This window comes from Erpetoichthys calabaricus, chromosome 4 (genome assembly GCF_900747795.2).
Source record: "Erpetoichthys calabaricus chromosome 4, fErpCal1.3, whole genome shotgun sequence".
NCBI classification, from domain to species: domain Eukaryota; kingdom Metazoa; phylum Chordata; class Cladistia; order Polypteriformes; family Polypteridae; genus Erpetoichthys; species Erpetoichthys calabaricus.
The window spans coordinates 41,281,208-41,306,163 of NC_041397.2; the positions used below are offsets into that span (position 1 = coordinate 41,281,208).

The window sequence follows — 24,956 nt, forward strand, 5'->3', positions numbered from 1 at the left end:
AAAGATAACATATCACTGAGTATACCATTTGTTTGTAATACTAGTCATACAGTGAACATCACTTGGCTGAAAATGCTAACAATTTTAAAACTGATCATGTTACTTTAATGATTTGCTGTAAATACAGAGAAAACAAAAAGCTCCATTGCAAAAACTTTTGATTCCTTGACAATACAATATACAAACTCTGATTGGTATCAGCCCAAAAAACACCTGCCCAGCAAGTACTGATTATTTTCAGAGTGGACGTATATGCTTTGCACTATTTGGGAATCCTGTGGCTCATGCGTATGCTCAGAGTTGTGAAAAACTGCCCAGAACATGTGCAAAGCTGCTAAATTCTACAAACTCCAAATTCATCATTAAGAGCCTCCATAGGAAGTGTCTGCTGTAAATGTGGCATTTGATGGCCGAAAGTTTAAGTCCAGTGTACTGATGATTCGAAAATTAAAAAACAGCATGTGCTGGAGCTCGCCCTCTCAGCTTTGACAAGTGAAAGTGACAGTGTTAAATTCAAGTCCTAGATCATGTTGTGTTTGGAGTAATATTACAGCAAAAATTAAATAAATAAATAAATAAATAGGCAACAAAAACATATTAGGTGGCACATTTCTCAAGTATCGTCTTTAATTATTCTTGGGTGTTTATGAATTTTAAACACCTGGTATCCCGATCCAGTAATGTTAACTTTGCCTTACACCAAACGCAGCTGAGCTGGAAACAGGCCCCCTAAACCCTCACCTGTATAAGCATACTGGAGTAGAGTTGGATGGATCAGCTTTGAGCACTAGCAGGGAATTCCATACATTCTCACTCACAGATTTGTTATACCCTTTTTGGTCACTGTTTATGGACAGCAGGTTCTGTTACAGAATATGTAATGTGATACCAGGGGGAAAATTTCGCTCAAGGAAATTCTGTCATTTTTTAATCTTAAATCATTCATGAGATTTTTCTGTTGGCTGAAGGGTGATTGTTCTGGCCTGGTGCCAAAATTCTTTAACCCAGTACTTGTTTGTATTTTAATATATCTATGTTGCATTTTAAGACTGAGGAATTTCTCTAGTTCACTATGCATATGTGCTAGATTTTGTTTGTTATAAATATATTGCTTTGCATTTTTGCCAGAACTTTTGATTTTACACTAATAACAACAGAAAAAAGTTTTCAAATATCTCAAATTAATCCATCAAATGCTGTCAATATTCAAATGGACTTTTTAAAGTAATCGATTTCTTCTTCAAATATAGGATGGTGTTGTCCAGAATTCCCGATACTGCTCAAGAATACACTTTTACTGTCCTCTCAGCCACTCAGCTTTATAGTTGATTAGGTTTACAGTAGCTTCTTTCATAAGGCTTCTTCATTTTTGAAGAAACTCCCTTCTAGCTAAGGTGTATATATGATAAAAATTATATTTTTTGACTCTTAAAAATGAAAGCTAAATATTATAAATAATGGTAGGGAAATCGAAGGTTTAGTTTCTACCATAAATAAGCTCCTCCAAACTTCATATTTTCATTAATTCACTCTTATTCTACATTTGTAATATTATTAGTTATTTACACAAGAAACTTCAGTCAAACTATGAACCATAGCCCAGGTGCTGGGAATACCAGTTTTTAATTCCAGACAACCAAACTACAGACTCACAAATTTCGGCTGACTACCAGATGTTTCGGATCTTTAGTACATGCAATATTTTCCTTCTTAAAAACAATTTGATAAAAACAAAAGACTCAGTTCTTAATGTACAATCTAATAATAATAATAATAATTCTTTACATTTATATAGCGCTTTTCTCACTACTCAAAGTGCTCTCCACACAGGGAGAACCCAGGAAGCAAACCCACAATCTCCTTACTACAAAGCAGCAGCACTACCACTGCACCACCGGTGAGGTGAATCTAAACTTTGGTGTCACTTTTACAGACAGCTCCTTATAGCATGCCAGACTGCCATAATCAGCATCTCAAGTCTGGTTTATACATGAAACTAGCCATGTGCGCCCAACTACGTTGCGCGTGTTAAAGTTGTCTGTGAAGGGCTCCCTGTTTAAACGCGGCTGCCAGTCGTGAACTGGGCCCTTCGTCGTACAGCATTATGATTTTTTTATAAGGGAAACAAAATTACAAAACAAAACCCTTGGACATTGATTCGATAGGAACGGCCTACTCGGAATCACTGTCCGAACAGTAATTATGTGGTGGTGGAGGAGCATTTCTGCTTCTCTCCGTTCACAGTCCGTCTCGTTTTCATGACGCTGTCGTTTCCTCTCACAATCTCTTCTCAACCTTTCTCCAATCTCGCAGGTTGCTTTGTGGCAATCCAAAGAGTAAGGAAGAACCAATGCTTCTTTCTTGAACTCCAAACGCCAACTGATGGAAAATCACAGAAGTGTGCCCGACTTATATACTCTGACCGCCGACTCCAAGAAGTGGGTGAACATTCGATTTGGACAAAGTGCTGCCAACGACGGTCGATAGAAACACAAAAAACCACAGTCTCGACAACAAAGCAGGTGTCGACACCAGATCTAAACACAAAGCACGGTGTTGACGCCACATCTAAACACAAAGAGTGCTATCGACAGTGTTTGTAAACAAAAGTAACAACCAAGGTGTTGTGTATTCAGCCAGTACAAACAGCACGTAGTCTCCTTTAGTTCAATCCTCTTTAATCACCACACTCCAACCTCATCCAACGATCCTCCCCCTCACTTCCTCTCCTCCTCCATCACTACTGCCCTCTACTGAACACAGCAGGAACACCACACAAGGCAGTGAATTCGCGGACAAACAAAGATCAAGATCCAAATGAAGATTATATATAAAGATGTCAGCAGTGGTTGTGAGCGCAGGGCTGAATATGATGCAACAGGTCATCAAAGCAAAAAGAAGACATGCAAAAAATATTTGAAGTGCACCTCTTCATCATGTACATCATCCACTCATGAGAATTTTACACTTGACCTCTCTTTGCTGCTTTTGGTTAATGGGTCTGTATGCACACACATGCTATTGTGCAATATAACAAAATTGTGCAGCAAGTCTATATTGGGACAGCAAGGGTAAGAATGCCAAAAGTTAATTATCATTTGCTGTGACATAAGTAATAATTAACACATACTTTGTAAAGGAAATAAAAATAAACCAGTTACAAGTGAAAATAATTATAATTACATATAGAATTATAATTAACAGAAAAATAACTTTTCAACTGGAAGAACTTTTTTTAGTAGATTAAATATGGAGGATATTTTTGCCCAAAGAAGCAATGGCCTCAGGGAAAGGACAGTATCTCAACAAAGTCAGAGAATGTAGTGTGATGTATGCAAAGGGCATCCTGAAACTACATATAAAAGACACCCTTTATCCTTTGTTTTCAGGCAAAACTAATTTAAGGGTTGAAATGTGAATGAGAAGTCAGGCAAAAAGACACCTTTTATTGGCTAACTAAAAAGATTACAATATACAAGCTTACGAGGCAACTCGGGCCCCTTCTTCAGGCAGTTAGTAATCGAGAGTTGAAAGGTGAGAAAGCACAATGACATTAGACTGTTTAGTATAGTTGTTGGCCTGCAATATCTAACCAATGCTGATGTAGTGCCAAGCGACTTCATGAAACGCAAAACATACAAACAAAAATGAACATTAAGGCAGGAGATAATGCTTTTCAACTGAAAAAGCTGGTTACCACAGAGAAAATGATGTAAAATATTTAGCAGCATATTGATCACATACAGTGCATCCGGAAAGTATTCACAGCGCATCACTTTTTCCACATTTTGTTATGTTACAGCCTTATTCAAAAATGGATTAAATTCATTTTTTTCCTCAGAATTCTACACACAACACCCCATAATGACAACGTGACAAAAGTTTACTTGAGGTTTTTGCAAATTTATTAAAAATAAAAAAATTGAGTGGATGTGCAGTGGGGATGCCACCACTTTAGGTTTAACATAAAGTAAGATTAACAACTAGAAGAATTAACATAAATTGAAAAGTTTCAAAATATACAACCCTAAACACAAATGTGAAAAAACTCAGCAAGGCTTAACAAAACCATGACCACAGAAAAATCAAAATTCAAAAAGAATAATAAGATAAACACATTTAACAAAAGAAAACAGAGACCAGAGACAGAGCCCAGTGTACTCCATAATAACTGGACCCAAATCCTACTGCTTTAACCAAGGCTTGTATGCCTGTCATGTGTACTGAAATAGTATTGTTATTTATTTAGCATGTCATTTATATGTCTCTGAAATCTAATAATGAACCAACTGTAAAATGACAACTGTTACACTGATTATAAAAATGCAAGGTCTTAACCATGACAGCTGTTCTATTTAAAAATGATTCTCAACCTTCCACTCTTAGCTAAAGTCCTGGCATATACTCTTCCATCATAATTTCATACATGCAAATGTTCTAGATGATTTAACCTTAGACCTGTTTAAAGGTGAAGCACAACACAGAAACTAACCGGGTGAAGGTTGTGAATGATCTTCTTATAGTTGTTGCTAACACTAATTATTCTGTATTTGTAACTGCTGTATTTTTCGCTGACTTTTGAACTTTGAAGTGCTTATTCAAAACCTTGAGACATTTAAAAGGTTTACAGAAGAACCTGTGACAGGGTAAAATCCTGTTGAAAGGCAGCAGTTTGTATGTACTAACAGTGATACATTTTCACCTAGCCCTCTTACACAAAGTGATCTACAGGGCTTATTCTAGTACATGGCCCAATGTCATTTGTTATTTAACTTCCCCCTTTGTCTAGGATCATTAGATAGTATGGACCAAGATTGCATTTTGTGCTGGTTTGTAACTACACTTAGCCTATTTGTGACTATACGATTCATATTAGCTTTTGGCGGGATTAAAACTGTTTAAAGCTTAATGGAGACAAGCCAGTGGTCTTGCTCATTATGATCTAAGACTGGTTCTTAAAAATGTTTGAAACGTTAGTACTGACAGCAATGGCTGCTCCATCTTCTCCTCCTTCAGAAGTCAGCAAACCTGGGTGCCATTTCAGACCGAGTGTGGGACTCATGTTAAGAATGTACCAGATGTTTTCTTTCCTATTTTGAGAATTACACCTTCTCATAATGAGGCTCCTGAAATACTTTTGTGACTTCTCACGTTGACTGCTAAAATGTTTTGCTTTTTGATGCCTCAAACAAAGTACTAAATAGATTACAACCTGTGTAAGATTCCTGCAATTAGAATTTTAACTCACTCAACTGCTTATCTCGTGTCCTCACACTAGCTACACATTAATATGTATACCTAATAAGCTTCTTTTGCATACATTTATTAAAGTTCTGCATGACAGTGATCCTATTTTTCTATCATTTGATATTATTACACACCATGTCCAAATGTGTGGCCTGTGATTGAGGAGTTACTTGTTACTGGCTGCTCAATCATTTTGCAGTACCACTCTCACATTATAGAATTTCCTACCTCTTTACATTCAAAAGTCTTCTACTATCTTTTACACAGCATTTTACATGATTGTAATAGATTGTTGTATCTTTTCTGTTATTTACTCTTATCTTATTTGTGTGTATCTGTTTCAAACTTAAGTTTACTTATTATTATTAAACAGTGGTGTTTACTAGAACATGCAAACAAACTTGATGCAATCTGTATTAATTTTTAGTGTTCATATCTTTATAATATTATCAATAATTTTCTGAAAATATTCTTTGGTCTTTATATAAAGCAATCCAACAAATGCTAGGTTAGATGTATGTGGACTTGTTTTAAATGATGGCTCACTGCCCTGTCTCGCGTGACATTGTAAAAACAATAATTGTCCTTTATTTCCGGCCCCGGGCGTGGTTAAATCTTTTTCTTGCAGGACGTATAATGCTGCTCGCGTTGTGAAGGGGTAGGGGGCTGGTGCTGTTGCGCTGCCCTTCGATCATTTTAAAGCCTATACAGCCGCTGTCCTTTTTGCCACTTCGTGTCTCTGCTGCTCGCGTTGTGATTGCTTCTCCGTGATCATAAATATACACCTGACCGAATTGTGTTTTCTTTGAAATTAAACTTGTCGTTGCTTTAACTGTTGCGGGACCACAGATTCTCATAGCGTATATTCCATTATTGTGTAAATCTATGTTTTGTGCATTGAATGATGCGAATGCGAAAAGACTTTTGTTTTCTACTCTTTGCCTTTTATTTCTGACCTCACTTTGTCCTGCTATTTTTTCAATTACACCTGGTCCTGATGATTAATTTCCTTTTGTTTGCGCTAATGCGATCTTTTAGTTGTTGACGTTTCATTATAACGTATTGTCCTTTATACGCTTTATATGCACTGAGACCCCTGTATCTGTGTGTGCTGTGTGCCTTTACACTACTGATTTTTTTTGCTGGCCGTGCTCTGTTGCTTGCTTGTAAGTAGGGTGTGTCTTGCAAGAATCTCATGTTCTATATCCCCGCGAGATGCTCCGTGGCCATTCTCTTTTGGTCTTTTATTTGTCTTCCGTGATCTTAACGTGAAGATCACGTATCGTCTCCTAGTCATTCCCTCCCACAAGATTTTTTTTTATAATTAAGAGATATTCACTTCTATTAATGCCAGAAAAGCATTTGCAAGAAAGTGTTTGCCAGTGAGCTGCAGATTTAGAATATAAAGAGAAATGTGTTAAGGATTGCATGTACTGATAGTAATGAGAGTAAGGACATTTGTAAGAAGGACTTTTTTCTGAATAAGATGTGAGAAAATAGGAAGACTGTGCTATATGGAGGCAGAAAAAGTGTAGAAAAAACTAAAATGGTGTCACATATGTGCACTTGGGAGTCAACCAAAGGGACCAGGAAACGACAATTCCACGTCAGGCCAGGGGGCAGTGGGGTGCAGTGAACCACTCTCTTTTTTCTACGCAGACCAAACACGAGAAATCCTTCCTGTCCCGGCCCCAAGGACGTCACTTTCTGTGATCCAGCTATAAAAACCCCTCATCCTCCATTCTTAAACAGTTCTGTTTTGGATTCTAACCAGTACACATTGTACTCTACTTTAAAGCCTTTTGCAGCAAGGGAAACTATATGGGTGGCTGCCCCAAACCTTTGTTGTGTGTCTGTTTCTTTCACAATGGGAAAAGCATTGTGCTCAACTGCATTGATGTTGGAAATCTTGAAGGCAGTGTAAGGTACTGTAGTTGACTGGTCAACACTATGATTGTAAATGGAAAAGTATTCCAGTACACAAAATAAAGTACAATTGGATAGTATATCATCTTGACCGATTAAGCTTTTATAACAGGTGATAAAAGTGGTACAAGTGGAAAAAAAAATCAAAAGAAAATTAGTGAAATATAGGTTGGTTTCATGTCTGGGAAGGGACCCACAATTCCCATTGCACAAACAGTAAACCGGAAAATTAAATTAAATCGTTCCTGAGGTGCAAACAATAAAACCTATGAAAAACATTGTGTGTGCTATAAGGTAGTACATCAAAATTGTGAACCCTCTCACACACTAATTGTAAATGTTGATATCAGCAATTGAGTTGCTTTAGAGAAAGTTCTGCTACTTAGGCGACATGTGCAGACAGCGGTATGGACATAGACTTCAATGTCTGGTCAGGAGTGCAGGTATCATATCCATTATCGATTAATCCCTCTTGGTTTAACTCTAGGCAAAGAAAGGCTTTAATTATTGCTACATTTACCCCATTCTGAAGTAGATCAGAAATAAAAATACACACCTTGTGTTTGCTTTAATAGTGAAATGACCCGAGTTGTGATCACTTTAACTTGTACCATGTCTTTGAATGAGTTAAAAAATGATACATTTTGCTGTCATTTGTATCACGGTACCATATATAACCACAATAAATTAATGGATGCTTCACATCAATCCAAATGTAATGAACATGTTTACACTTGTCTGTTGAACTACTGCATCCATCCATTTTCTAAACATTCTCATTTGTACCTGTCACTATTCTACAAAATAAGCTGCTCCATATGTTCATTCCAAAAATGGTAGTGAATGGTATAAAAAAGAATGGAATCTCATCTTCAGTCACAAGTAAGTACTGCAGGTACGACCAGTTCAGTTCAATGGCCTTACTGAGGTCTGTCATTTCAGTGACCAATGGACTAAAAAGAACATCTGCTGTAACGTGCGAGTCCCTGTCTTGCACCCTAAAACATGAGGCTAAGTCTCAGTACTTTAGCAAAACCAACTTTATTCCGCTTGAAACAGGAACAGCACGGTTATTTATTGTAGCGGGATCTACTACTTTCCTATTCACAGACACAGCAATTAGGCAGGGCTGTGGCCAAGTAATACTGTTCCCTGCATCACCCATCGACGGCAGGCGCTTATAGTGCGACTGCAGTTGGCTCAGATTTGCTTTTGCTGTGAGCCGATGCAGAGCTGGGAGCCTATGGTTGTCCCGGCAACAGATAAGCAGTCTTCCATAGAAGCGGCAATCGCACTTCCTGATGCTCTTCGGCATGTTGTCCCATTGGGGGAGTCCCATAAGAGTTTACAAACCTCACACTGTATAATGCCATCATTCAGAAATGATCAGCCATCATGACTGATTTGCAATGAAACGGTCACTATAATAAAAAATTCGGATTTGAGCATCAGTTGGCTTTGCTTCCTAGGAATCAAGTTATCTGGACTATTCTATAACATTTCTGTAATTATTTACTGCTCTGATGCTGATCTTTCTGATCATAAAATAGCTCACTATGATAGCAATTGATGAGAAGAATTCATAATTAATTCCAGAATCACTGTATTTGCCATAATTCTCAAGATATTATCAAAAATTCATTTGAGGATTCCTCTAGAGTGGCTCCTTCTCTTGCATGATTTGGCTCAAAAAAACTAATCAGCATATTGCAATCTCATAACAGGTTTAAGTTTAGAGTTTGGTATTTTTCCATCCAGCTGTTTAGCTCTTGACCGTCCTCAAGAAACTGTGACACACACAGGCCCATCATCGAGATATCGATGTTTTCTGTATCAAGGGACCCTAAAACATTGAGATCCGTCAAAAACCAGAGCTTGAAATCTTTGATTGCTCCTCCCCCATAGACAATAGGTTATGGGAAAAACTCTTTTGGGTCTTCCATGTACACACCTGCAGGGCTGCATGGGAGTTGTAGTTCCAATGAGCAGCCGTGCTTGGTTGCATGGTAACCACCAGGGGGAGCAGGTGGGTGGTGGTGTCTCCAGTTTAGGGAAGTTCCACGTGACTCGGAAGTGCTTCCTGGATGCAACATGGTGACACCTGAAGTTCTCCCGGGTCCAGTATAAAGGAGACTGCTCCACTTCTCCTGAGGGAGCTGGTGTTGGGTGCAAAGGAAGAACAAAGCTTGCTCTGAGGAGTTAAGGGTACAAGATTAACAAGACGTATTGTAATATGTAGTTGAGAAGAAATAATTCTTTGCATTTATATAGCGCTTTTCTCACTACTCAAAGCGCTCAGCAATTGCAGGTTAAGGACCTTGCTGAAGGGCCCAACAGAGCAGAGTCCCTATTGGCATTTACGGGATTCGAACCGGCAACCTTCCGATTGCTAGTGCAGATTCCTAGCCTCAGAGCCACCACTCCGCCCGAAAGAAAGAAACCTTGTAAAGTTAATTATGTTAATAAAAGCATTTGCTTGTACGGGAAATCGTTGACTATGCAATTGTCTGGAGTTTGGGGTGCTACTACACTCCCTATGGGCCACATGATATTGTTACTTTTTTAATCTGGGCAAAGAATCTTTGGTCGTAAAAGCTCAGTGCCCTGCTTCTTGATGATGCTGAATACACTTAATTTCACAGCATCAACATACAAACCTTGGAGCTTAAATTAAGCATTAACAATAAAAATACAAAACCACATTGAAAATTGTGGTTCATTTCTCTTTTAGACAGGTAAGTGAACAGCTGTCAACATCTTTTAAAATTTTCACGCACTGTCCTTTAAGTATAAAATGTAACTTATGCCAAAATTTCACATGCAGCTTCCTCAGTAGTTTTAATGCCTGATGACATAATAGTGGTAAAATATATTGACCAGACGCTGTTGAATTTGAAACCTCTGAGAAAACTAATTTGCCAGACTTTGCTTTCCAGATGAAAGGGTGATGATGCAACAGAAAGAAAGAGAGAGGGAGGAGAAAAAAAAATCTGTTTATCTGCCTCGGATGGTACAACCACAGACCACAGTTGTGTATGTGATACATGGATAGTGAGTCTGATGAATTTAAATGCTGCATCAGCTATCCCATCTAACAAACACTACAGTTTACCCAGTTTCACAAAAACATACAGAAACCAAACACTCTAGCTGTTACTACTCATTAGTGTTTATTTATTTTGTTTTACGTTGAAAACCTCCAGACATACCAGCAGGCTGCATTGCCACACGTGCTTCATGGACAGCAGTAGCCGAAGCTGCACTCTTCCTGTTACTGTCATGTAATCTGCTTCTGTAATTTGCTTCATGCCCAGCAATGATGTCACCTTCTTGATCAGTCTGCCTATGCAGTTCAGAGGCAGGAACTGTCATTTTTCAGGCTCATGCTCAGCAGATATCGTTGCTGTTTTTTTAAAACTTTGTTTCTTTCCTACGGAAAACTGATCAAGAAAGCACAAACAGCGAAAGCTTTACAGATGTTGCTGCTGGCCACATTTTTTTACTTCACAAGTGTGCATCATGTCATAAACTTGTGACGTGTGAGTTGACGTCTTGTACCCAAAAGACAAAGCTGAGTCTCTGTACTTTAGCAAAACCAGCTTTATTCAACTTGAAACATGAACAGCAAGATTATTAATTGCAGCGGGATCTACCATTCCACTATACACAGACACAGCAAACAGGCAGGATCTGTGCCAGGTCAGTGACCAAGTTATAACGTCTCCTTCATCAACCATCGGGCGACCGTCATTTTGTACATGGCAGCGGTCAGCTTGTAGTTGTTTCTGTAGCACTGCTAATCTGCAGTTGCCTCAATGACGGACATGCAACCTTCAACAGACGTGGCAGTCGCACTTCTGCGTGACGTCCATTGGGGAGGGTCTCTGAGGGTCTCTAAGAGTTCAGAAGTCTCACAGCTTTCAATTAAAACCAACATCAAGGTTGTAGATCCAGTGGTTTATGAGTAATTGCGTGACAGATATATAGATTACTGTAGAATGGCAGTCCTGTGATTGGCCTGTACAAGACTGATTCCTGCTTTGAAACTTGTTACCAGGACAGGCTCCAGCCCCATGTAGTATTAAACTGAATTATGCAGGTCTGAAAATGGACAGATATTACAATTGATAGTGAAAGGCTCAATAGCAAGAACTTCCAGTTCAATAAATTAAAAAGTTAGCACTGCAGCACAATGAAATATGAAATAATGCTGGTGTGAGGAGGCTGTATGTTTGACAAAGGGTAATCAACTAACTTCATAAAATAACACTTTAATGCAATTTAATTGCAGGCTTTAAGCCAACAGAATCCAGTGAAATTTTAAATGCTGCACATTTTTTGCACAACAGATGCACAAACCTGTATCATAATCCCCATTTTTACTTGAGTCCCTCATTTCGACTTTTAAGACATATTTTTAAAGGTTTATCTGTTCTTTTTTAAATCATTGATTTTTATTTTCTGAAGGTTGAGTCATACCAGATTTTTCGATATATTGCCAATAAAACAGCCGATTACTGATATCACAAATGTTAACAACAAACTGAATAAGTAGAAGGCATTCAAAAATGCGTCTTATCACTGCATGCAACTTGCCCTGTTAGCACACAAGTAAAGAACAACACTAATGAGCAACAGTCCTGTGGTATCAAAAATATAAGTGCTGATATTTTAGAGGACATTTTATGTTCCTAAAATAGGTAACAATAGAGGAACTGGACAACGAGCTCTAAGTAGTCAACGATTGTCAAACTGCAATACTTGTGGCCACCTCGACTCCTCTGGGCAGTTTGACTGTCCTGATTTCATAGGCAGAAATTATGACTGCTGATAAAGTTTTTGTGAATTTGTGAATTTCCCATCGGGATTAATAAAGTATCTATCTATCTATCTATCTAAAGAATGCCAACCAACAAGATAAAGCTATTCACCATTTTAACTGACGTATTCAGCAAAGCCCGAAGGTTTAAAGTGCATTGTTTACCTTTGACGTCCGACTCCTTTTTCAGACAGCAAGCCACTCCAATTAGAGACAAACTCGCCGCCCAGGCCCCTCCTCTAGCGGCGCCCGTTCGCCATTGCTGCCAATGATCGTAATGCTTATGCTTCCAGCGCCCTTCAGTGTCCGCCTTCGTGCATTGCAGAAATACACTGCCGCGCTCTTTCTCAATAATCCCACATGGTTGTCCTTGCGGAAAAAATGATACTCCAGATGTGACAGCTTGCTCGTTCGATGAGAATATAGCACACTGCGCTTCACGCTTGCCGGTTACACTGCTTGCTACCCGGAAAGTGTAACGTTTAGTCCTCGGATGCGCCAGGCCTACATCCAAGTACAAGGAACACCGATTAAGCAGCTGTCTCCCGGCTGCCGACATCCACATGCTTTGCATTGCTTGAAAAAATAAAGTTAAAGCTTATAAGCTGATGAAGTTTCAAGTACCATGAAAAGCTTTAGCGTTATTTAGGCTTTCTAAATATCAGAAACCAACGTGGAAACAAATAACCCAATTAACTTACATGCCGTAAGACGAATTGTAACATGGGAGATGTAGTTTCATATGGCACCGCCCACTAAGAAGACCGGAGAAGGGAGATGATGTATGTGAACTACAACTCCCAGAAGCGGTTCACTATCACGACCGGCTGTTAAGGTAAACAGCTATAGCTAAAGTTCTGTCGTTCTGGACTTAACATTGGTCATAATAACTATACATTTTGTGTTGTGGACATTGAAACTACACATACCGTCTGTTTTTCTCGTGCCGTTTTAGTAATATATTTTGGAATGATTTATTAGATTGCTTTCATCCATAAATTCCCTGACTTTCCCCTTTTACCAGAAATGATGCAATCTTTGGGATTCTAATGAGGGAGAAGAAACTTCAGTGTTTGTCGAATGTCCTCCTTATTTTTGGAAAATGCTTTATTCACAAGTGTAAATATATCCAAACTAAACCTTCATTATTGTTTTTTTATCAAAGAATTTACATTGTACTGTAAATTATTAAAATATATGGAAAAGAAATCTGGGAAAAAATTGCAGTTATTGATTTTAAATTATATGAAGGGACCCCTTAACTCTCTTTTCTTCCTTCTTCTTTCTCTTCTTTTTGTGTGCTCTGTTTAATTACAAAATTGTTTAGGTATGACAATTATACTTTGCTGTATTGTTGTACAGTACTATGAATTTTATGTATGTATTGCACTTTTGCAATTCATAAATAAATAAATAACATTTATGTAATTCGGGTATAACATACGGTAATCAAATGGGAAGAAAGCATTTGGAGATGATGGCAGTTAAGGGAAACTGCCGTTAAATTTTAATAAAGCCATCAAACTTGTCTTCCAGTAACTTGACATGCAGAACCCCTCGGTCCATTTTTGGATAACAAAAGAACCTTTATATATTTAGGCCTGTAAAAGGCTCCATAAACAATTATCAATAGATGGAAGCAGATTTGCAAAATACCGACAGGTTTATGATTTTAAAAGGATTATTTCTACATATAATATCACAGACTGAGTTTGGGTTCTATTGATCTATTGTGTCCTGAAGGGTGTTGTAGTGATATTAGAAGTTATTGTCAACTGTTGTCAGTAACACATTTAGTATTCAGTAGTATGAAGTTATCATGAGAATAGAAAATGGATGTAACGAAGGAATAAAGAAGTGGCAGCAATTAACTGTGGTTATTTAGAAAATACGAATTAAAAAGAACATTGCTTACAGTTACCTACTATACAGTACATTAAAGATTTACATTTTGCCCACATGTTAGCAACATTTTCAAAGCCCAAAGGACCAATTAAATATTCAAAGTCCCCTTCCCAGAATGAAATGGCTTTTTGTCAAGTACAGTAGTGGTTCTATGAGGAGCCACACAACCAAGTAAAGGGTCATTAAAGAGCCAGTCTTTTTAAGAGTGTAACTGATAAGCAGTAAGTGGAAAACTCAGGCTTAGGAGCAGAACATTTTTTAGTACCAGTCCTTACTCAAGTCAACAACTTAAGCATAATTTTCCTGTTTGTTCTTTTCCAGTTTCTCACAACGTTGTTTATGGCACCATTGTTTTTTAACGATCCTTGATGACAGATTTTGGTATTTATGCGTTGGAGACGGTGGCACTGACTAGAAAGCAGGAGACTGAGCTGGAGGTGGCAGAGTTAAAGATGCTAAGATTTGCACTGGGTGTGACGAGGATGGATAGGATTAGAAATGAGTACATTAGAGGGTCAGCTCAAGTTGGACGGTTGGGAGAAAAAGTCAGAGAGGCGAGATTGCGTTGGTTTGGACATGTGCAGAGGAGAGATGCTGGGTTTATTGGGAGAAGGATGCCAAGGATAGTGCTGCCAGAAAAGAGGAAGGCCTAAGAGAAGGTTTATGGATGTGATGAGAGAGGACATGCAGGTGATGGGTGTCACAGAACAAGATGCAGAAGACAGGAAGATATGGAAGAAGATGATCCACTGTGGCAAGCTCTAACGAGAGCAGCCAAAAGAAGAAGAAAAAGAAGCAGCATGCACCTTAATATTTGATGGCCTAATTTGCTCTCAGTCTGTTGGCTACAGTGTCACAAGCAACACAGCCAGTTTGTCTGCTTAGTCTTCATCAGATTCAAATGAGAAAAGACTTTTTCAACACACAGTAACAGATACATGAAGCTAGATACAAGTCCAAAGTTTGGCTTCTGATTACCTTTAAAACTTGCTTAAGACCATTCCGGTGCCTCAAACCAACTAAGTGGCCAACAGTTTCTCAAGCAAATTGCAGTATCGTCCGTTGTTCTTCTAGTTCATCTAAAGCCTCTTCTGGTATCAGTGAATAACTCAGTGCCAAAAAAATGCAATGCAAAAAGATTACCACTAGCACAAACTTTGAAAAAATGGCATCTCACAAAGTGACATGTTCATGCACATATTGTACAGTGCGCACTATGCAGCATGTAGCATCAAGACAAGTGTCACTAATTACCATGCTGCATATAGTTTGGTGATGTGTAGACTAATATATATTGTAAGAGATGGCTGGCAGCTCATCCTGGCCGGGACATCCCTGTGGTGGAAGGATGGGCGAAGGCAGCTTTTCAAGGACACTGCCTCCCCCAAGACGCAAGATGGCAGCTTCCCTGGACTGCAGCGGTGCACCGGATGCCCGCAGGGCACTATGGGACTTGGAGTTCGGCAACACAGCCCTGCTGGGTACAGTAGGTGCAGCCAGGGGACACTGTGGGAAGATAATGGGAGAACAAATTCTCACCTAGCCTGGAACTACTAATGGATTATGACAACGGAAGCCCCAAAGTACTTCCAGGGTGATTAAAAACCTGAATTCTCCAGCTGACCCGGGTCAAGGACTATTTAAAGGACTGCTGGAAACCCAGCAAACCAGCCAGAGTTGGGAGGTGTGGAAGAGAGAATTGGAATTATTGGAGAGAATTGTGCTGATTTATTTGCTTATTTACTGTGGCTGTGGTGCTTGGAAGCAATGAAAAAGAAGGAAAAAGGAAATACAGTAAAATACAGTACTTGTGAGTGCTTTTACCCTGTGTCTTATTCATCTGTCTGTTGGGTTTAAGGGGCAACAGTGCCACCTAGCGTCCACAATATGTTTTAGTGATGCGTGGAGATGATTATTTTTTGTTAACATGTAAGAAACAATAAATTAATTACACAAGAAATTGGCACTGACAGTGACAAGGGAAACATTTGAAACACTGTGAGGTAGAAGCATTAGCCAATATGCCATCATGCTAGGGCACCCAGGGAGAGATTTATACAAACATACATTCTGTTCTGTGTATTGTATTGCATTGTATTGTATTGACCCCCTTCTTTTGACACCCACTGCACGCCCAACCTACCTGGAAAGGGGTCTCTCTTTGAACTGCCTTTCCCAAGGTTTCTTCCATTTTTTCCCTACTAGGTTTTTTTTGGGTGTTTTTCCTTGTCTTCATAGAGAGTCAAGGCTGGGGGGCTGTCAAGAGGCAGGGCCTGTTAAAGCCCATTGCGGCACGTCTTGTGTGATTTTGGGCTATACAAAAATAAACTGTATTGTATACATACGTAAATCCATCCTAATCAAGTTCAGGCTCATGGGGGGCTGGGCCTATCATAGCATTAAGGCAGAAACCAAGACGTGACACCAGTCCATTGCAGGGCCACTTCTGACACACACGCACAGCCACAATTACCAACCAGGGCACTTGGTCCGTGAGGCAGAAGCACACACCATTTAGCTTTTTATGACTATTTTTGTTTCCAGTATAAAAAATAAAAGAACAATGTCAAAAATTTGGGATACCTTGTTGCCATCCCCGTATAATTGGAATAATTGAATTGCAAAAGAAAACGCGTCTACAACATAAAAAGCGAGTCATCTTGACTTTCATCTCAGGTAGACTACCCAAAATGGCAGCTCCAGATTCCAGGCATTCTGGGAGGAAGAGGCGGGTCCAGGGTCCAAGTTCAATGTGGAAAATGTACATTCAGAAGGTCACTCTGTTTACAGTGTTGCCTCAAAGCCATAACAATGACAAAATAACCACAACAGCTATAAAAGTAATCACAAAACAAATGTTTCTATACATAGCATGTATTAAAGTATTGTTCTGAATACAGTCCACATTATTGAATGAGGGAGGTTAGGATGCTTTTGGTGTCTGTCTGTCTGTCAGTCAGTCTCATCTTCTTGCTTTCTGTGTGTTAGATGAAGCACTCCTGGTACACTGGCGAATATCCTGTTGTTGTAGCAGCAGGCAAAGAAGATTACAAAGAACCACAATTCAAAAGTCCCATGATTACGTAGATCAGTGGCCATGGTGCTGCAGCATACCCAGGGTTCAACAGTGGTGTGGTTTTCAAATGTCAGTATGTACTGAACCTTCTTATAACTGCAAGATAATGTTGTTTTTGTTATGGCTTATGTATGTTTTTTGTTTTTTTTACCTTTTTAAATATTTCTTTATATTATGTTATTCTCTTTTTTTTTTTGCTTTGTGTTTATTAATTACTTCTCAGTGCTTGTATCTACATACTGCTCATGGATAGATTTCACAGATTTGAATCTTGCAGATATATCCCCAAGCAGCATATGCTGTAGCCTAAAACTATGGAACATGTGGACTGGAATGAATTTCATGCATGCATTGATTATAATGAACACATGGCAGAAATTCTAATTTGTAACTCCTGTATAAAGAATACAGATTTTTTGGTTAATGCAAATGTGTGTTAATAACCGTATTCCTGCATTCATTTTCTTAGTACTTTTCTGTATCCAAGGAAATGTGCCTTTTTCTCCATCTCCATTGCTGGACCGACTTTAGATACTATTTGCATTTATTGTTGCAAGTTTTTACACATGGCCATGCATATATTACACGGTCTAAAGCAGGAGTTTCTTCAGGCCATAAGCCTGCCTTTTGAGTTGGGGTTGGGCTGCCAGGGGTGATGGCTACTCTGTGGAGCCAGACCTAGGTGAAGTATTTGCCTGCACTGTGTTTCTTTTTTCAGGCTTGCAATCACTTCTCTGCTATTTTTGAATGGCAGGAATCTCACTCTGCTCTCACTTATGGATGGATGTTGTTGTGTGTAATGTAGGTCCAAGCAAATCAAAAAAGGCCTATAAATTTCAAAAAGATTGAGGCCTGAAACTCTTCACTGGCCTGCCACCCACACTTTTTAGGAATAGGGGAACTGTATAAATGTCTTCTCCCTAGCAACACAACAATTATTTATTTATTTTATTAAAGTAAAATAATAATAATAATAATACATTTTATTTATATATCACCTTTCCCATGCTTAAAATGCTTAAAACAAAATGATACAAATAGTTTCTGTACAGAACAATAAACAAATAAATCCAGGATATAGAAAAGCATTAAATAGAATAAAGGAAAGAATAAACCAGAGTATAATACTAAATTCAGTACTAAAAGAAATGCCTAAACAAATCAAATAATTTATGATATAGCATGCACACAAATTATCCTGATCATCTGGATGGAGAGGTAGACTGAAAGAAGAGGCAGAGAGTTATGTTAAGGTAAAAGTCTTCCTGAACAGATGAGTTTTATGTTTTAAATTGCTTTATAAAAGAATAAATGGAGTCAGCTAATCTAATTAATTTTGGGAGGTCTGGACTCAATACAGCTGAAGGCCCTGTCACCCATAGAGCGCAGGTTAGTGTGGGGTGCAGCAAGATTGCCAGAATCAGAGGACCTTAGTGGGCAAACAGGAGTGTAGTGATGGAGAAGGTCACTGATGTAGTCTGGTGCAAGGCCATTTAAAGTTCGTAGGTTATTGATAGAATTGTATACTTGATCCTGTAAGACACAGGGAGCCAATGGAGGCAAAGCAGGAGGGGTGTTGCTTGCTCGCTGTTGCTGGTTCGTGTTAGGACTCTTGCAGCAGAGTTTTGAATTAACTGGAGATATGATATAAGATTTGAAGATCCAATTTACCAGTAGGGATTTACAATAATCAATGTGGTATGTGATAAAAGCACGGACAGGTTTCTCAGCATTAGAAAAGAAGAAGAATGAGCGAACACAGGATATGTTACGGAGGAGCAAGTACTGTAAGAAAGTTTCTTAATGTGATTTATGTGGGTGAATTAAGAAAGGGAGGAATCAAAAGTGACACAAGATTCCTTGCATTAGAAGAAGGTCTGATGAGATCACCGTCATGAGTAGGGATGGGAATTGATAAGATTTTCACGATTCCGATTCCATTTTCGATTCTGTTTAACAATTCGATTCTTTATCGATTCTCCTATCGATTCTTATTTTTAAAAAAGAAGAACACACAGGTCGATTAGCTTAGAACTTTGTTTTATATCTTATCTTTGAACAAGACAGAAATTTAGGAGTAGCATGACCTTACAAACCCAACAGTGAGATCTTAATTTGTAAATGTAAAATAATAATAAAATATTCTTCTGTAGCAACAACAAAGTATAACATAAATAATTCTGTGGCAATTACACAAGAATGTCCAGTAACCTTTACACTCTCCTTTTTAAAAGTATATATGAGCTGAGCACTCAAAAATAAAACTACATCAGCCAGCAACAAATACAATCAACTCAAGTCCAATGGAACTGTGCACTGTGCAATTCTGCAACCATCAACTATGGAGAATTAACAATTCTTTTGCAGAAATATAAGCATATCTGCTTTTTCAGGAAGGAATTTTTACTTTTCCCCGCCTCTGTGAAAGGAGAAGCTACCGGTAGACTGCAGCGAGAACTGCCAGCATCTAAGCCAGCCAGACTCTGTCTGTCTCTCTCGTCATGGTCATCTAAATGCAATGCACAGTAATAGCAGGTTTTGCAATAAGGCAAATCGCGCTAACATAATATGCAATGTTAGTGGATTAGTTACCTGCCGTATTAACGGGAGAGGACGTGCAAACGTTACCGCTGCTGCTGGGTTGAGATTCATTAGTCCGGAGCGGATCAAAAACACGACATTCATTTAAGATTATCGCGTGAGCAAATGCTTTTGCATATTCGTAGTGTTTTCTCCCTTTGATGAAATATCTACTTTGCAAGTATTGCAAGTTGCCCTGTTGTCATCCTTTCTCGTAAAGTATAACCAAACTTTTGAGTGTTTGTGCCGCTTAGGCGCCATGTTTCCTGCTGGGTAAATGACGCTACGCAACGTGGTGACGTCATTCGAGGCGACTGGAATCGATAGGGGAATCGTTTGCAAAAATGGCAAACAATTCCATGGAATTGAAACAGTGGGAACCGGTAGAACCGGTTTTCGATTCCCATCCCTAGTCATGAGTGACTGAAAAGGAGCTCATTTCTTTAAGTTGCACTTTGGTGTCAATTTGCAGGAGTTCAGTTTTGTTGCAATTTAATTTTAAAGAGTTCTACTCTATCCAGGCTTTAATTTCACTGAGGCAAATTGTGAGCTGAGAAAACTCTGATGAAGTTAATAATAATAATAATACATTTTATTTGAAGCGCCTTTCAAAAAAGTCAAGGTCACTGTACAATCAGATTAAAAAATAAACATTCAATAACTAGAAAATTTAAAATCCAAATAAAACATCAGATAAAACAGCAATAACAGTTACAATGAATAAGCAATTTTGAACAGATAAGTTTTAAGATTAGCCTGAAATTGGTGAAGGGTAGTCATATTCCTAAGATAAGCAGGTAATGAGTTCCATAAGGAAGGTGCCGATCTGCCAAATGCGCGATATCCCATCGTAACAAGACGTGCTGGTGGATTATTTAAGTTAATGGAAAAAGAGGATCTGAGCATACGAGAGGGTTTAGTGACTTGTAGGAGCTGTGAGAGATATGTGGGGGCAAGATTATGAATGGCCTTATATGTAAGGACTAAAATTTTGTAGTTGACCCTAAACTTTATTGGCAGCCAATGAAGCTGCTGAATAACGGGTGTAATGTGATCAGAATAGGGTGTTTTAGTAATTATACGAGCAGCCGAATTTTGAACAAGTTGAAGTTTATGTAGTAACTTTTGAGGCAGACCAAAGAGAAGTGAATTGCAATAGTCCAGGCGGGAGGTGACCAAACTGTTGACTAAAATGGCAGTAGAGTGATTTGAAAAAAGTTGCACCTTTAACATTGAAATAGAGTTGAGTATCATCTGCATAAAAATGATAACTCAGTCCAAAGCTATGAATATTATGGCCAATGGGAAGCATACAGATACAAAAGAGCAGAAACATCCAAATGCAAAAGAAAACCCCAAAAACAAGTAAAAAAATACGATAAATGTCTAAAAATTCAAGTGATACAAATATTCCAAAAATAAGGAAGAAAAACAAAGCTAAATACTAATTCTTCCTCAAAAGGAGAACAGCAAACCAAATATGTACTTTAAAACTCAAGAAAATGGGCAAAATATTTCAGGCAGGCAGTGTGGTGTAGTGGCTAAGGCTTTGGACTTCAGTTTCTAAGGTTGTGGGATCAAATCCCGCTACTGATGCTGTGTGATCATGAGTAGGTCATTCGAAAACCAAAAGAAATGTAATCAATTGTATCATAAATGTTGCAAGTCACCTTAGATAAAGGCCTCAGCCAAAAATGTAAATATCACAGAGCAAAAATACAAATGAAAAAATCAGAGACTAACAAACCCTATTAGGAAAGGATCAAAAGGTGAGTAGAAAGTAGTACCTGAGACAAGGGAAAAGACAAAAAACAAAAACAAGAAAAGGCAATTATTGAATAATAAAGAGAAATTAGAAACTGTAATATAAAGATAATTAAATATTATATCTTTTAACAAAATCAACAACATATTTTACAAAAAATAATAGAATAAACAGGAATAAAACAGAAATCAGAGGCAGATCCCATACCACAATAAACCGTTCAGCATCACCTCCCTTCTGCCAAAAAACTCCGGAAACCTGAACTTTCTCAGCGTTTCTCTGAGTTAAAATAATACTTTCTCACAGACTGATACAGTATAGCATAACAGTGAAAACAAAAGCAAACAATGTAACATATTTACAATTAAGTATAAATGAGTATAAAAAGTACACATAAAATGTGTATCGCATATGTTAGAATAATATTTCATAAGCAGGATATGTATACGAGTGCAAAGCCCATTAAGTAAACAGACACACTGAATGCTGACTGAAATTCATTGATGTCTGCTCTTTCAGTTTCTTCCTAATTACTACTTCTCTTACTAGTGAGCCATTTTCTCATTCCTGGATGATCTAGTGTGCTGGTCTTTTGGCGTCACATACAGTAGCTAAGGATGTCATCTGCAAACATCATAGTCCACGGGGACTCCTGTCTAATCGGCGCTGTCAACCTGTCCATCACCATTGCAAATAAGAAAGGGCTCAGAGCCGATCCCTGATGTAATCCCATCTCCACCATAAACACATTCATCAAGCATGGAACAAACAGATGGCCCCTCCAGGCAGATCCAGCTTTCACTACACCTCCTGACACGAGTCTCATGTGAAGAAGCAGCCAGGCACCCAAAAGCCATGCACACCTTACTTCAGAATATCCCTGATGAATCTACTAGGAAAAGGATTCCAGCACATTAAATATAAACAAATGAAGATGAAGAGGTGACATTACTGAAGTTTTTAAAATTATGAAAGAATTAGTACAGTGGATTCAGGCTGTTACTTTAAAATTAGTTTAACAAGAATATGGGAAATGGTGGGAAAGTTGTTAAGGATAAATTTTATATAAATATTAGAAATTTGATCTTTGGAAACTTAAACACAAATAATAAATAACCAAGCAGTGTAGTAGAGGGTAGGATTTTAGGGACCTTCAAGATCTGACTTGATGTTATTTTGTTGGGCTTTATGGCTCAATCTCTTCAAATGTTTTCTAAAGTTCTAATTTTGTTTATCTCCATGTGCAGCTACTGTATATCTGTGGCACCCACTGTACATGACTGGGACACCACCAGTTGGTGTATGTGCACTAAACTATGCGCTACCTGCCCATTATGGTGTTCTTCTAGCCTTCAGACCTCTAGCTCCTATTTCATTGCTTCAGACTGCTTGCATTTCTTGTTGTAAACGGTTAGAGTAAATTTTATTTAAGATGCACAGTGCCTGAACAAACATATCAGAAAAAACTGCTCCATCATAGAACACAATGGAAGCAGTTGTGTTAAAGAGAATGGTGACAAAATCGCATGCCAATATGAAAATATTCTCCCCGTCCCCTCCAGGAGTCGCTATCTTGGAGTAACAGACTCATTCTTCCACTGTGTGCTAAGAAGCACCTCAGGAAATCTTTTTCTGCAATTCAATGTTTCCTTCCCACCCCCCACACTATGTACTTGTACTCTTTAATTTGCTATACCTGCACAATACACTTTTATTATTCTTTTTTTATCTACAGTAACTATTGATTAACTGTATTTTTTCCACTGTGAGTCTGTATCTTTATTTTTTATGCTTCTGCTGCTGCATGCAACTAAGTTTCCCCTTGAGCTTAAAAAGTTAATCTAAATAAATTTAATTTTGTACATTTCGTAAAAATTAGCACATAATGGACATGATTCCTTGGAACATGTAAATCTAATAATTGAGATTATTTCTGCAGGCAATTTCAATTTATTGCCAGAAGGTGGCTCCAAGTCTGCATTGCAGTTTCAGTTACAGTTGAACAACACTGTGGCACCAGATACTGTTGCGTTGGTCTCAGTCCAGCAGGAGCTGGAAACGGATGGAGGCACTGATAAACAAAGAGGACTTCTAAAATTCACATCATTCACTCAGTTCCTATGTCCAGATGGTTAAAGCTTGGGGCAAACACAAATATTTCTTAATATGTTAAATCTGACTTCACAGTTTTTAGATTATTTACACTCCCAGATAAGGGATGAATGCACACTTATTTTCTCTAATTTTTTCAAAGAATACTGTTTTACAGCAGAAAATGTGGGTTTAACACTGATAATTATGTGATGGTGTGTGAACACAGGACTCGCAAGTTCATAGGTTCATAGAATCAATGTCTCAAGTACAGAGTACAGTAAAATTCTTACTTGCACATGCTAATTAACGTTCAACCCTCCAGTGCCATAATCACGGAGTATTACTACCTTACTTCAAAAACATCTGTCTTCCGTATCTATAATACTGTAACTACCTTACCTCAAAGCTAAAAATAGAATGTGAAATTAAAGTAAAAGTATTCACTCCTGTTAGATTTTTCCACTTTTTATTGTTACATGTCTTTATATATAATACACTACCATGGCTGTCCATTTGTCTGTCCAGGATTTTAAATCACCTGTAGCTCACAAACTGTTTGACCTGTTGACCTGAAATTTGGTACACATATACTAAGTGACATCTACTATCAGGGTGACGATTGACCTCCAAGGTTATTCCTCTTTTTATTTTTATTTTATTTTATTGTAGAATCAACTCTCAGCAGCGGCCAGCAGAGTGGCCGTGTGGCACATGCATTCAGGTGCCGTTCTCATTCCTACTACCTTCGCCGTCACTTCCCCTACCTTTTCATATCTTAAATCATTCTTAAGGCAGATTGAAGACTTAAGTGCCAGCTTAAGTGAAAAAATAACGAAAACGTACTAAGTGATTGCAACACAAACACCAACTTAATCAGTTTTAACGCAAAAAGATGCAGACGAAAGAAGAGAAGAAGTGGGCCGCTGAAGTGGAAAAAAGAAGAGCTGCTCAGGAAGCAGCAAGCGCAATCAACCGCTGAGCAAACAAATGATAAACATACAGAGAAAGAGGATAAAAACTGTGAATGTTCAAGTCAAGTGTATTCACTGCATGTTATCATGCAGTGTGCCGTTACTGGTGTAAATATATATATATATATATATAAAATGCAAAGTTGACTGACTGACTCGCTTGTCAACAAAAACACTATTTCCTGTTTAGATCAAAAGCTAATGCCCTCCAACCTGCAGGGAAAAACCTGGGGGTTGGTGGCAGAATTGGCACTCCAGCCACCATAAAAAACCTCATTATTATCATTATTATACCTCACATTATCGTGCAGTGCGCCATTACTGGTTACCACATAACACACAAGTTGTATTGTTTTTTCTGCAAAAGGATAGGTATAAGGCAAGAGACAGGGCCAAATGAATATATGGGTCATAAGAAGAAACGTAGTGAAGCCTTTCCAAAGGGAAATTTTATTATCTCAGCCCAAATCATTTGTCAGTATTTTAAACTTTAACCAGAACTTGTCGTCAGTAATAGAAAAGCTGGTTAGCATCCACTAAACAGTGTCATCTCTAGACAGAAGAGCAGCTTCA

General features: G+C 38.3%; 1 protein-coding gene across 1 annotated transcript in view; it reads right to left on the bottom strand.

The window, feature by feature from the left end:
* Window positions 1-12,730, bottom strand: part of clpb (caseinolytic mitochondrial matrix peptidase chaperone subunit B) — a 176,763-nt gene extending 164,033 nt beyond the window's left edge. The window contains exon 1 of the mRNA XM_028799382.2: window positions 12,158-12,730. Within this exon, the coding sequence (XP_028655215.1) occupies window positions 12,158-12,566 (409 nt within the window). The 5' untranslated portion in view covers window positions 12,567-12,730. The remainder of the gene's footprint in view (window positions 1-12,157) is intronic.
* Between the last annotated feature and the right edge of the window lie 12,226 nt (window positions 12,731-24,956).